The sequence below is a fragment of the Mustelus asterias genome, chromosome 30 (genome assembly GCF_964213995.1).
Source record: "Mustelus asterias chromosome 30, sMusAst1.hap1.1, whole genome shotgun sequence".
In the NCBI taxonomy this organism is placed as follows: domain Eukaryota; kingdom Metazoa; phylum Chordata; class Chondrichthyes; order Carcharhiniformes; family Triakidae; genus Mustelus; species Mustelus asterias.
The window spans coordinates 18,746,704-18,760,680 of record NC_135830.1 but is presented as its reverse complement, the minus strand read 5'-3'; the positions used below and the strand labels follow the sequence as shown (position 1 = coordinate 18,760,680).

General features: G+C 49.1%; 1 protein-coding gene across 3 annotated transcripts; it reads left to right on the top strand.

Annotated features, from left to right (window-relative positions):
• Positions 1 to 3,757: 3,757 nt before the first annotated feature.
• Positions 3,758 to 12,909, top strand: LOC144480787 (uncharacterized). 3 transcript variants are annotated; one of them, XM_078200384.1, is made up of 3 exons: positions 3,758 to 4,173; positions 10,489 to 10,555; positions 11,044 to 12,908. In XM_078200384.1, exon 3 carries the CDS (start codon positions 11,717 to 11,719, stop codon positions 12,749 to 12,751), a length of 1,035 nt encoding a protein of 344 aa, XP_078056510.1. In that variant the 5' UTR covers positions 3,758 to 4,173; positions 10,489 to 10,555; positions 11,044 to 11,716; the 3' UTR covers positions 12,752 to 12,908. The 3 variants fall into 3 exon arrangements, with proteins under 3 accessions (XP_078056510.1, XP_078056509.1, XP_078056511.1); XM_078200383.1 differs by lacking the exon at positions 10,489 to 10,555 and having other exon boundaries at positions 3,793 to 4,173; XM_078200385.1 differs by lacking the exons at positions 3,758 to 4,173; positions 10,489 to 10,555 and having other exon boundaries at positions 11,570 to 12,909.
• The last annotated feature ends 1,068 nt before the right edge of the window (positions 12,910 to 13,977 follow it).

The following is a 13,977-nucleotide window of genomic DNA, read 5'->3' as shown; positions in this document are numbered from 1 at the left end:
TTATTTTGTTGTTAATCACATTTAGAATTAAACCATTTTCATTCTGACTTTTTTTTCTGCTGATGTTAACAATTGAACTGAAGTTTAATATTCTGGAAAGTGCAAAGAAGATTCACCAGGATGTTGCCTGGTCTCAACGATGTTGGCTATCAGGATAGATTGAATAAACTAGGATTGTTTTCACTGGAAAGATGGAGGCTGAGGATGGACCTGATAACAAAGTTACAAAAGGTCTACGAAATTGTGAAAGGCATAGGCAGGGTGGATAGTCAGAAGCTTTTTCCAAGAGTGGAAATGTTCAATTACAAAGGGGCACAGGTTCAAGGTGAGAGGGGGAAAGTTTAAGAGAGATGTGCGGGTGAAATTTTTCACGCAGAGAGTAGTGGGTGCCTGGTGGCTTCAAGAGGAGGTAGTGGAAGCAACATTAGCAACATTTAGAAACAGAAAAACTACAGCACAAAACAGGCCCTTCGGCCTCACAATTTGTGCCGAACATATCCCGACCTTCTAGACCTACCTATAACCCTCCATCCTATTAAGTCCCATGTACTCATCCAGGAGTCTCTTAAAAGACCCTATTGAGTTCGCCTCCACCACCACTGACGGCAGCCGATTCCACTCGCCCACCACCCTCTGTGTGAAGAGACATCTGGATAGATACATGAATAGGGAGGGAATAAAGGGATATGGACTGAGTAAGGACAGAGTTTTTGTAGTTTAGTTTGGGCATCATGATCGGCACTGGCTTGGAGGGCCTGTTCCTGAGCTGTACTTTTCTTTGTTCTTCATTCTTTGTTCTAGTTGGCTGGATGACAGAAGAGAGAGGGTGGTTGTAGAGGGTTGTTTTTCAAACTGGAAGTCTGTGACCAGTGGTGTACCTCGGGGATCGGTGCTGGGTCCACTGTTATTTGTCATTTATGTTAATGATTTGGATGAGAATTTAGGAGGCATGGTTAGTAAGTTTGCAGATGACACCAAGATTGGTGGCATAGTGGACAGTGAAGAAGGTTATCGAGGATTGCAGCGGGATCTTGATCAATTGGACCAGTGGGCTGATGAATGGCAGATGGAGTTTAATTTAGATAAATGCGAGGTGATGCATTTTGATAGATCGAACCAGGGCAGGACTTACTCAGTTAATTGTGGCGCATTGGGGAGAGTTATAGAACAAAGAGATCGAGGTGTACAGGTTCATAGCTCCTTGAAAGTGGAGTCACCGGTGGACAGAGTGGTGAAGAAGACATTCAGCACACTTGGTTTCATTGGTCAGAACATTGAATACAGGAGTTGAGATGTTTTGTTGAAATTGCACAATACATTGGTAAAGCCACACTTGGAATACTGTGTACAGTTCTGGTCACCTAATTATAGAAATCATATTATTAAACGAGAAAGAGTGCAGAAAAAATTTACGAGGATGTTACCAGGACTTGATGGTTTGAGTTATGAGAGGCTGGATGGACTGGGTTGTTTTTCTCTGGCACTTAGGAGGCTGAGGGGTGATCTTGTAGAGGTATTTAAAAATAATGAGGGCATAGATCAGCTAGATAGTCAATATCTTTTCCTAAATGTAGGGGAGTCTAAAACTAGAGGGCATAGGTTTAAGGTGAGAGGGGAGAGATACGAAAGTGTCCAGAGGGACAATTTTTTCACACAGTGGATGGTGAGTGTCTGGAACAAGCTGCCAGAGCTAGTCGTAGAGGCGGGTACAATTTTATCTTTTAAAAAGCGTTTCAACAGTTACATAGGTAAGATGGGTATAGGCGGATATGGGCCAAATGCGGGCAATTGGGACTAGCTTAGTTGTTAAAAACAAAGGGGCGGCATGGACAGGTTGGGCCGAAGGGCCTGTTTCCATGCTGTGAATCTCTACGACTCTACCCAACATGATGTGGAGATGCCAGTGTTGGACTGGGGTAAACACAGTAAGAAGTCTCACAACACCAGGTTAAAGTCCAACAGGTTACATAGAATCATACAGTGCAGAAAGAGGCCATTCGGCCCATCGAGTCTGCATCAACCACAATCCCACCCAGGCCCTATCCACATTTCCCTACATATTTACCCACTCACCCCTCTAACCTATGCATCCTGGGACACTAAGGGGCAATTTAGAATGACCAATCAACCGAGCCCGCACATCTTTGGACTGTGGGAGGAAACCGGAGCACCCGGAGGAAACCCACGCAGCCACAGGGAGAATGTGCAAACTCCACACAGACAGCGACCTGAGCCGGGATTCGAACCCAGGTCCCTGGAGCTGTGAAGCAGCAGTGCTAACCACTGTGCTACCGTACCACCGTTACCTGACGAAGGAGCAGCGCTCCGAAAGCTAGTGGCTTTTGCTACCAAATAAACCTGCTGGACTTTAACCTGGTGTTGTGAGGCATCTTACTGTGTCTACCCCCAAAATGATGTGGAGATGACGGCGTTGGACTGGGGTAGACACAGTAAGAAGTCTAACAACACCAGGTTAAAGTCCAACAGGTTTATTTGGTAGCAAAAGCCACGAGCTTTCGGAACAGCTGTTCCGAAAGCTCGTGGCTTTTGCTATCAAATAACCTGGTGTTGTTAGACTGTGTCTACCCAAAATGATGTGGAGATGCCGGCGTTGGACTGGGGTGAGACAATACACATCTCTTTAACCTGTGCTTAATGCTCCCTCCACCCACATTGTCTGTATCTTTAAGATCTGGCTGGTTGTAGGGATTCGCATTCTAATCAGTATTCTGTAACTTGATTTTTGTGTCTCTGTGCCCTGTTTGAGAGCACATTTCCACTCCATCTGACGAAGGAGCAGCGCTCCGAAAGCTAATGGTGTTTGCTGCCAAATAAACCTGTTGGACTTTAACCTGGTGTTGTTAAAACTCTTACTGTGTCTACCCAACATGATGTGGAGATGCCGGCGTTGGACTGGGGTAAACACAGTGAGAAGTTTAACAACACCAGGTTAAAGTCCAACAGGTTTATTTGGTAGCAAAAGCCACACAAGCTTTCGGAGCTCCAAGCCCCTTCTTCAGGTGAGTGCAGGGGCTTGGAGCTCCGAAAGCTTGTGTGGCTTTTGCTGCCAAATAAACCTGTTGGACTTTAACCTGGTGTTGTTAAAACTCTTACTGTGTCTACCCAACATGATGTGGAGATGCCGGCGTTGGACTGGGGTAAACACAGTAAGAGGTTTAACAACACCAGGTTAAAGTCCAACAGGTTTATTTGGTAGCAAAAGCCACACAAGCTTTCGGAGCTCCAAGCCCCTTCTTCAGGTGAGTGCAGGGGCTTGGAGCTCCGAAAGCTTGTGTGGCTTTTGCTGCCAAATAAACCTGTTGGACTTTAACCTGGTGTTGTTAAACCTGATGTGGAGATGCCGGCGTTGGACTGGGGTAAACACAGTAAGAAGTTTAACAACACCAGGTTAAAGTCCAACAGGTTCATTTGGTAGCAAAAGCCACACAAGCTTTCGGAGCTCCAAGCCCCTTCTTCAGGTGAGTGCAGGGGCTTGGAGCTCCGAAAGCTTGTGTGGCTTTTGCTGCCAAATAAACCTGTTGGACTTTAACCTGGTGTTGTTAAACCTGATGTGGAGATGCCGGCGTTGGACTGGGGTAAACACAGTAAGAAGTTTAACAACACCAGGTTAAAGTCCAACAGGTTAAACCTCTTGTTAGACCTCTTACTGTGTCTACCCAACATGCCATGCGGTGTGAAAGTGCCCTATTCACGACACCGGAGCATGCGCAGTGTCACTTTGCTCGGAGCCCGGCGAGTGCGGGAGACGCGTTTCCTAAGGGGGGTGAGAGTCGGTTGGGCGGAGGGAGGAATGGGGTCGGGGGTCGGGTTGGGAAGGGAGCGGGGGCTTCACAAACACTCGCTGTAGGCCCGCAAGGCCCGAAGAAGAGCCTGCGGCTCCCGATTTGTCAGCCCTGGGATTTTTCCCGGGACCAGGCCCGGGTTGGGCGGCCGCCATCTTTGTTCCGCAGCCCTTTCCTCCAGAGTCCCCACAGCGCCTCCCAGCGGCTCCTGTGTCGACAGCAGCTTCTTCAATTCCCTTTGGATCTTGTATCAGGTGGAGTTGGAGGGGAAGCTGCTGCTGGGTTTTACCCCGAGCATTCAGTTGAGCCAGAAGTTTCCAATATGAAATTGACTAGGGAAGCAGATTCTCGGGTTGTTAAATGGACAAATGTGAGTACAATGTCAAAGAGTATTGTTTCCAGAACAAGTTTTTGTTCTGTATTTGCTTTTAATCTATTTTACAGATACACATTTGTAAAATTTGCTATTGGGATTTGGGGATCACCGACAAGGGCGGCACGGTAGCACAGTGGTCAACACTGCTGCTTCACAGCTCCCAGGGACCTGGGTTCGATTCCCGGCTCGGGTCACTGTCTGTGTGGAGTTTGCACATTCTCCTCGTGTCTGCGTGTGTTTCCCTCCGGGTGCTCCGGTTTCCTCCCACAGTCCAAAGATGTGCGGGTTATGTTGATTGGCCATGCTAAAATTGCCCCTTAGTGTCCTGGGACGTGTAGGTTAGAGGGATTAGTGGGTAAGTATGTAGGGGTTATGCTGCAACTGTACAGGACCTTGGTGAGACCACATTTGGAATATTGTGTGCAGTTCTGGTCACCTCACTATAAGAAGGATATGGAAGCGCTGGAAAGAGTGCAGAGGAGATTTACCAGGATGCTGCCTGGTTTGGAGGGTAGGTCTTATGAGGAAAGGTTGAGGGAGCTAGGGCTGTTCTCTCTGGAGCGGAGGAGGCTGAGGGGAGACTTAATAGAGGTTTAGAAAATGATGAAGGGGATAGATAGAGTGAACGTTCAAAGACTATTTCCTCGGGTGGCTGGAGCTATTAGAAGGGGGCATAACTATAGGGTTCGTGGTGGGAGATACAGGAAGGATATCAGAGGTAGGTTCTTTACGCAGAGAGTGGTTGGGGTGTGGAATGGACTGTCTGCAGTGATAGTGGAGTCAGACACTTTAGGAACAATTGGATAGGCACATGGAGCACACCAGGATGATAGGGAGTGGGATAGCTTGATCTTGGTTTCAGATAAAGCTCGGCACAACATTGTGGGCCGAAGGGCCTGTTCTGTGCTGTACTGTTCTATGATATGGGGGTAGGGCCTGGGTGGGATTGTGGTCGGTGCAGACTCGATGGGCCGAATGGCCTCTTTCTGTGCTGTAGGGATTCTAAGATTCTAAGACCAGCAGCAAATACTCCCCATCCCCAGTTACCTGTGGGGAAGATGATGTTTGACCTTCTTGAACCGCTGCAGTCCGTGTGGTGAAGATGCTCCCACAACGCTGGCAGATTAAATTTAAAGTTTATTTATGCGTGTCACAAGTAGGCTTACATTAACACGGTAATGAAGTTACTGTGAAAATCCCCTGGTCGCCACACTCTGGTACACGGAGAATAAATTTAGCATGGCCAATGCACCTAACCAGCAAGTCTTTTGGATTGCGAGAGGAAACTGGAGCACCTGGAGGGAACCCACGCAGACATGGGGAGAATGTGCAGACTCCGCACAGTCACCCAACCCGGGAATCGAACCTGGGTCCCTGGTGTTATGAGGCAGCAGTGCTAACCGCTGTGCCACCGTGACGTCTGTTACAGGATTTTAACCCTGCAATGCTGAAGGAAAATGATATATGTCCAAATCAACGACAATATTGAGTTAGCACCTTTTAATGTAATCGAACATTTCACAGAAACGTTGCAGAAATATCAAGCTATGTAAGGAGATATTCAGGCTGGTGATCTAAAGCTTGTTCAAAGAGAGAGGTTTTAATGAGTGTCTGAAAAGAGGAAAGTGAGGGTGACAGACGGCGAGGTTAAAGGAGGAAATTCCAGAGCTTCAGACTTGGGCAAGAAAAAATGGTCAGCAATGGTGAAGTGATTAAAATCAGGAAGGCTGAAGATAATGGAAATAGATGAACACAAAGGTCTTGGAGGGTTATGTGGCTGAACATAAGAACAGAGTCAGGGAAAGTCCCAGAGGATTGGAAAATCGCTGTTGTAACCCCACTGTTCAAGAAGGGAACAAGAAAAAAGATGGAAAATTATAGGCCAATTAGCCTAACCTCAGTTGTTGGCAAAATTCTAGAATCCATCGTTCAGGATGAGATTTCTAAATTCTTGGAAGTGCAGGGTCGGATTAGGACAAGTCAGCATGGATTTAGTAAGGGGAGGTCGTGCCTGACAAACCTGTTAGAGTTCTTTGAAGAGATAACAAATAGGTTAGACCAAGGAGAGCCAATGGATGTTATCTATCTTGACTTCCAAAAGGCCTTTGACAAGGTGCCTCACGGGAGACTGCTGAGTAAAATAAGGGCCCATGGTATTCGAGGCAAGGTACTAACATGGATTGACGATTGGCTGTCAGACAGAAGGCAGAGAGTTGGGATAAAAGGTTCTTTCTCAGAATGGCAAGTGGTGTCCCGCAGGGTTCAGTGTTGGGGCCACAGCTGTTCTCTTTATATATTAACGATCTAGATGACGGGACTGGGAGCATTCTGGCCAAGTTTGCCGATGATACAAAGATAGGTGGAGGGGCAGGTAGTATTGAGGAGGTGGGGAGGCTGCAGAAAGATTTAGACAGTTTAGGAGAGTGGTCCAAGAAGTGGCTGATGAAATTCAACGTGGGCAAGTGCGAGGTCTTGCACTTTGGAAAAAAGAATAGAGGCATGGACTATTTTCTAAACGGTGACAAAATTCATAATGCTAAAGTGCAAAGGGACTTGGGAGTCCTAGTCCAGGATTCTCTAAAGGTAAACTTGCAGGTTGAGTCCGTAATTAAGAAAGCAAATGTAATGTTGTCATTTATCTCAAGAGGCTTGGAATACAAAAGCAGGGATGTACTTCTGAGGCTTTATAAAGCACTGGTTAGGCCGCATTTGGAGTACTGTGAGCAATTTTGGGCCCCACACCTCAGGAAGGACATACTGGCACTGGAGCGGGTCCAGCGGAGATTCACACGGATGATCCCAGGAATGGTAGGCCTGACATACGATGAACGTCTGAGGATCGTGGGATTATATTCATTGGAGTTTAGGAGGTTGAGGGGAGATCTAATAGAAACTTACAAGATAATGAACGGCTTAGATAGGATGGACGTGGGGAAGTTGTTTCCATTAGCAGGGGAGACTAGGACGCAGGGGCACAGCCTTAGAATAAAAGGGAGTCACTTTTTAACAGAGATGAGGAGAAATTTCTTCAGCCAGAGGGTGGTAGGTCTGTGGAATTCATTGCCACAGAGGGCTGTGGAGGCCGAGACGTTGAGCGTCTTCAAGACAGAAATTGATAAATTCTTGATTTCTCGAGGAATTAAGGGCTATGGGGAGAAAGCGGGTAAATGGAGTTGAAATCAACCATGATTGAATGGTGGAGTGGACTCGATGGGCCGAATGGCCTTACTTCCGCTCCTATGTCTTATGGTCTTATAAGAAATAGGAGCAGGAGTAGGCCATCTAGCCCCTCGAGCCTGCCCCGCCATTCAATAAGATCATGGCTGATCTGAAGTGGATCAGTTCCACTTACCCGCCTGATCCCCATAACCCCTAATTCCCTCCTATCCATCTATCCGTGATTTAAACATATTCAACGAGGTAGCCTCCACCACTTCAGTTGGCAGAGAATTCCAGAGATTCACCACCCTCTGAGAGAAGAAGTTCCTCCTCAACTCTGTCCTAAACTGACCCCCCCTTTATTTTGAGGCTGTGCCGTCTAGTTCTAGTTTCCTTTCTAAGTGGAAAGAATCTCTCCACCTCTACCCTATCCAGCCCCTTCATTATCTTATAGGTCTCTATAAGATCCCCCCTCAGCCTTCTAAATTCCAACGAGTACAAACCCAATCTGCTCAGTCTCTCCTCATAATCAACACCCCTCATCTCTGGTATCAACCTGGTGAACCTTCTCTGCACTCCCTCCAAGGCCAATATATCCTTCCGCAAATAAGGGGACCAATACTGCACAGAGTATTCCAGCTGCGGCCTCACCAATGCCCTGTACAGATGCAGCAAGACATCTCTGCTTTTATATTCTATCCCCCTTGCGATATAGGCCAACATCCCATTTGCCTTCTTGATCACCTGTTGCACCTGCAGACTGGGTTTTTGCGTTTCATGCACAAGGAACCCCAGGTCCCTCTGCACAGTAGCATGTTGTAGTTCTTTTCCATTTAGATAATAATCCAATTTGCTATTATTTCCTCCAAAGTGAATAACCTCGCATTTGTTAACGTTATACTCCATCTGCCAGATCCTCGCCCACTCACTCAGCCTGTCCAAATCTCTCTGCAGACCTTCTACACCCTCCACACGATTCACTTTTCCACTTATCTTTGTGTCGTCTGCAAACTTGAAGAAGATTATAAGATAGTAGTGATTGCACTGTCAATAGATTTGGAAACAATGACGATAATTTAAAATTTTGGTATTAAACAGAAACCAAACTTTGTTGGTAAGTGAACACAGTGGATGATCGGTGAACAGGATTTGATGTGAATAAGAACATGGGCAGCAGGGTGTACAGTCACCTGGAGAAAATGGGAGTTTGCACATTCTCCCCGTGTCTGCGTGGGTTTCCTCCGGGTGCTCCGGTTTCCTCCCACAGCCCAAAGATGTGCAGGTCAGGTTGATTGGCCATGCTAAAAATTGACCCCAATGTCAGGGGATTAGAACAAAGAACAGTACAGCACAGGAAACAGGTCCTTCGGCCCTCCAAGCCTGTGCCGCTCCTTAGTCCAACTAGACCATTCGTTTGTATCCCTCCATTCCCAGGCTGCTCATGTGACTATCCAGGTAAGTCTTAAACGATGCCAGCGTGTCTGCCTCCACCACCCTACTTGGCAGCGCATTCCAGGCCCCCACCACCCTCTGTGTAAAAAACGTCCCTCTGATGTCTGAGTTATACCTCGTCCCCTCTCACCTTGAGCCCGTGACCCCTCGTGATCGTCACCTCCGACCTGGGTAAAAGCTTCCCACCGTTCACCCTATCTATACCCTTCATAATTTTGTACACCTCTATTAGGTCTCCCCTCATTCTCCGTCTTTCCAGGGAGAACAAGCCCAGTTTACCCAATCTCTCCTCATAGCTAAGACCCTCCATACCAGGCAACATCCTGGTAAACCTTCTCTGCACTCTCTCTAAAGCCTCCACGTCCTTCTGGTAGTGCAGCGACCAGAACTGGACGCAGTATTCCAAATGTGGCCTAACCAGCGTTCTATACAGGGTAAATATGCGGGGTTATGGGAACATGGCCTGGGTGGGATTGTGGTCGGTGCAGGCTTGATGGGTCAAATGACCTTCTTCGACACTGTAGGGACTCTATGATTCAGGAATGCAGAGGGTTCGCTTGGAGTGCATTAGGATAACAAAGCCTGAAGGCAACAATGGAATGGAGAGAGTTTCAGGAGCAGATGAGTTGAGACTGGGGTGGAATTGGGTGATGTTACTGAGGTGGAAATGAATAGGTGGTCTGGGTGATGACATGGTTGTGTGGTTGGAAGCTCAGCTTGGGGTGAAAATCTCACACTGAGGTTGTGAACAGCGAGGTTCAATTTTAGAGAGTTGCTTGGGAGAGGAATAGAGTCAGTGGCTGGAGAGTGGAGCTTTTTCGACTCATCTTCTGTTCCACGTTCGTCACAGGTGGAGAAGGTGGTGAAGAAGGCATATGGCATGCTTGCCTTTATAGGACGGGGCATAGAGTATAAAAGTTGGGGTCTGATGTTGCAGATGTATAGAACGTTGGTTCGGCCGCATCTGGAATACTGCGTCCAGTTCTGGTCGCCGCACTACCAGAAGGACGTGGAGGCTTTAGAGAGAGTGCAGAGGAGGTTTACCAGGATGTTGCCTGGTATGGAGGGGCTTAGTTATGAGGAGAGATTGGGTAAACTGGGGTTGTTCTCCCTGGAAAGACGGAGGATGAGGGGAGTCTTAATAGAGGTGTATAAAATTATGAAAGGCATAGATAGGGTGAACGGTGGGAAACTTTTCCCCAGGTCGGTGGTGACGTTCACGAGGGGTCATAAGTTCAAGGTGAAGGGGGGGAGGTTTAACACAGATATCAAAGGACATATTTTACACAGAGGGTGGTGGGGGCCTGGAATGCGCTGCCAGGCAAGGTGGTGGAGGCGGACACACTGGGAACATTTAAGACTTATCTAGACAGCCATATGAACGGAGTGGGAATGGAGGGATGCAAAAGAATGGTCTAGTTTGGACCAGGGAGCGGCGCGGGCTTGGAGGGCCGAAGGGCCTGTTCCTGTGCTGTATTGTTCTTTGTTCTTTATCCAGTTCTGGGTATCAGACAAGTCAGGATGGTGTGTGACTTGGGGGGGAACCTGGTGTTGATGATGTTCACATATCCCTGCTACTCTGGTCCTTCCAGTTTGTCGAGGTTGAGGGTTTGGGATACTCTGTTAAAGTTCTGGTTGTGATATAGATGTGTAAAGTCACTCCCCTATGCACCGACCTCTTTCTCTCTCCTCCCACAGAGGCAACATCTTGTGTAGACCTGAACCGGGTGACAGATTCCCTTCCCTGAAGGACATGAATGAACCAGTTGAGTTTTTTATGACAATCCAGCAGTTTTCATCACTTTTTCCTAGTATCATAGAAATCATAGAAACCCTACAGTGCAGAAGGAGGCCATTCGGCCCATCGAGTCTGCACCGACCACAATCCCACCCAGGCCCTACCCCCACATATTTACCCGCTAATCCCTCTCACTTACGCATCTTAGGACTCTAAGGGGCAATTTTTAACCTGGCCAATCAACCTAACCCGCACATCTTTGGACTGTGGGAGGAAACCGGAGCACCCGGAGGAAACCCACGCAGACACGAGGAGAATGTGCAAACTCCACACAGACAGTGACCCGAGCCGGGAATCGAACCCGGGACCCTGGAGCTGTGAAGCAGCAGTGCTAACCACCGTGCCGCCCATATCGGCTCCACAAATTACCAGATTCATTCAGCTCAATTTCACAACCTGCCCTTTTTTGTGGGTTCTGTCTCACTCTCTCTTTCTGTTTTAAATCAATTTCACAGGGTGTCAAAACAGGAGGATTTGCAGTCAGGAATCTTTGACCAAACATCACAGGATCTGACGGAGCTGTCCAGTTAATGGTAACCTGGTTATCGTTTGGATTTTAAACACTGAAGGGAAAAAACATTGTTCGCAGTTAATGAAATTGTTCTCTGTGTGGACGAGGCTTCAGCTGATCATCTGGCCTCAGGAGCAACAGATGTAAATATCCCGGGAGAAACCATGGAATATTGAGAACTGTGAGGAGGGATTTGGTTCTCCATGTGAGCTGGAAACTCATCACGCAGTCGCACCGGGGAGCGGCCATTCAACTGCTCTGTGTGTTTGACTGGTTTCACTCCATCATCCAACCTGCTGGCTCACTGACATATTCATACTGGGGGCAGATGGTGCAAATGCTCCAGAGGTGCAAAGGGATTCACTCAGTCATCCCACCTTAAGACACACAAATGAGTTCTCACTCGGGAGCGATTTTTTAAATGCCCAGAAGAGCTATAAAAGTTCCCAGGAAGTGATATCCAGCAATGAGTTCACACTGAGGAGAGACTGTTCAGCTGCTCTCACTGTGAGACTGGGATCAGGCGATCATCTGACCACACTGCACGAGTTCACACCAGGGAGAAGTTGTTCCTTTGCTCCGAGTGTGGGAAGAGATTCACTCGGACATCCCACCTCATGGAACATCAGCGGGTTCACACTGGGCAGAGGCCGTCCACCTGCTCCGAGTGTGGGAAAAGATTCACTCAGTTATCGAAATTGCTGACGCACCAACGAGTTCACACTGAGGAGAGACCTTTTAAATGTCCCGACTGCACGAAATGTTACAGAAGTTCCTGGGAACTGAAGCGCCATCAATGTGTTCACACCGATAAGAGACCGTTCAGGTGCTCTCACTGTGGGACTAGGTTCAAACAATTATCTCATCTCACTGTCCACCAGCGGGTTCACACTGACGAAAAACCTTTTAAATGTCCAGACTGCAGGCAATGTTATAAAAGTTCCTGGGAAATGAGGCGTCATCAGCATGTTCACACTGAAGAGAGGCCGTTCGAGTGCTCTCACTGTGGGGCTGGGTTCAGGCGATCGTCTCACCTCACCATACATCAGCGAATTCACACTGGGGAGAGGCCGTTCAAATGTCCAGAGTGCAGGAAATGTTATAAAAGCTCCTGGGAGCTGAGGCGTCACCAACGTGTTCACACCGAGGACAGACCGTTCAGCTGCTCTCACTGCGGGACTGGCTTCAGGCAATTATCCCATCTGACGGTACACCAGCGAGTCCACACTGGGGAGAGGCCGTTCACCTGCTCTGTGTGCGGGAAGAGATTCACTCAGTCGTCGGCATTCAAGGCGCACAAGGTAGTTCACACCGGGGAGAGGCCGTTCACCTGTTTCCAGTGTGGGAAAGGATTCGCTCGGTCATCCAACCTGCTTTCGCACCAGTTAGTTCACACTGACGAGAAACCTTGCAAATGCCCAGACTGCGGGAAGTGCTACAAAAGTACAAGGGAACTGATGCGCCATCAACGTGTTCACACTGATGAGAGACCGTTCCGGTGCTCTCATTGTGGGACTGGGTTCAGGCGATCATCTTATCTCTCTGTACACCAGCGCACTCACACTGGGGAGCGACCTTTCACCTGCACCCAGTGTGGGAAGGGATTCTCTCAGTCATCCAGCCTACTGAAACACCAGCGAGTTCATCAGTGATTGCAGGAGTTGGATTTTGTTGTTGATCACACCCAGGACTGAACGATGCTCATTGATGTTAATAAACCCCAGCCCAATTATAGGTTTTAATATTTTGTATAGAAGTCACACGGTGTCCCGTGTTGCACAGGGCGTACCGTGTTGCACGGGGCGTACCGTGTTGCACGGGGCGTACCGTGTTGCACGGGGCGTACCGTGTTGCACGGGGCGTACCGTGTTGCACGGGGCGTACCGTGTTGCACGGGGCGTACCGTGTTGCACGGGGCGTACCGTGTTGCACGGGGCGTACCGTGTTGCACGGGGCGTACCGTGTTGCACGGGGCGTACCGTGTTGCACGGGGCGTACCGTGTTGCACGGGGCGTACCGTGTTGCACGGGGCGTACCGTGTTGCACGGGGCGTACCGTGTTGCACGGGGCGTACCGCGTTGCACGGGGCGTACCGCGTTGCACGGGGCGTACCGCGTTGCACGGGGCGTACCGCGTTGCACGGGGCGTACCGCGTTGCACGGGGCGTACCGCGTTACACGGGGCGTACCGCGTTGCACGGGGCGTACCGCGTTGCACAGGGCGTACCGCGTTGCACAGGGCGTACCGTGTTTACACAGGGCGTACCGTGTTGCACAGGGCGTACCGTGTTTACACAGGGCGTACCGTGTTTACACAGGGCGTACCGTGTTTACACAGGGCGTACCGTGTTTACACAGGGCGTACCGTGTTTACACAGGGCGTACCGTGTTGCACGGGGCGTACCGTGTTGCACGGGGCGTACCGTGTTGCACAGGGCGTACCGTGTTGCACAGGGCGTACCGTGTTTACACAGGGCGTACCGTGTTGCACAGGGCGTACCGTGTTGCACAGGGCGTACCGTGTTGCACAGGGCGTACCGTGTTGCACAGGGCGTACCGTGTTGCACAGGGCGTACCGTGTTGACACAGGGCGTACCGTGTTGACACAGGGCGTACCGTGTTGACACAGGGCGTACCGTGTTGACACAGGGCGTACCGTGTTGACACAGGGCGTACCGTGTTGACACAGGGCGTACCGTGTTGCACAGGGCGTACCGTGTTATACACGGCGTATCGTGTCTTTTTAATATCCCTTACACAAGGACATTGTTTGCCAACTCTCCATCCTCACCTCCAATGACAAGTGTGAGAGGCTTAGGGAACTTTTTTTGGTCACCAAGACGAGCCTCGTCCATACCCCCCACCTGTTACACATAGTC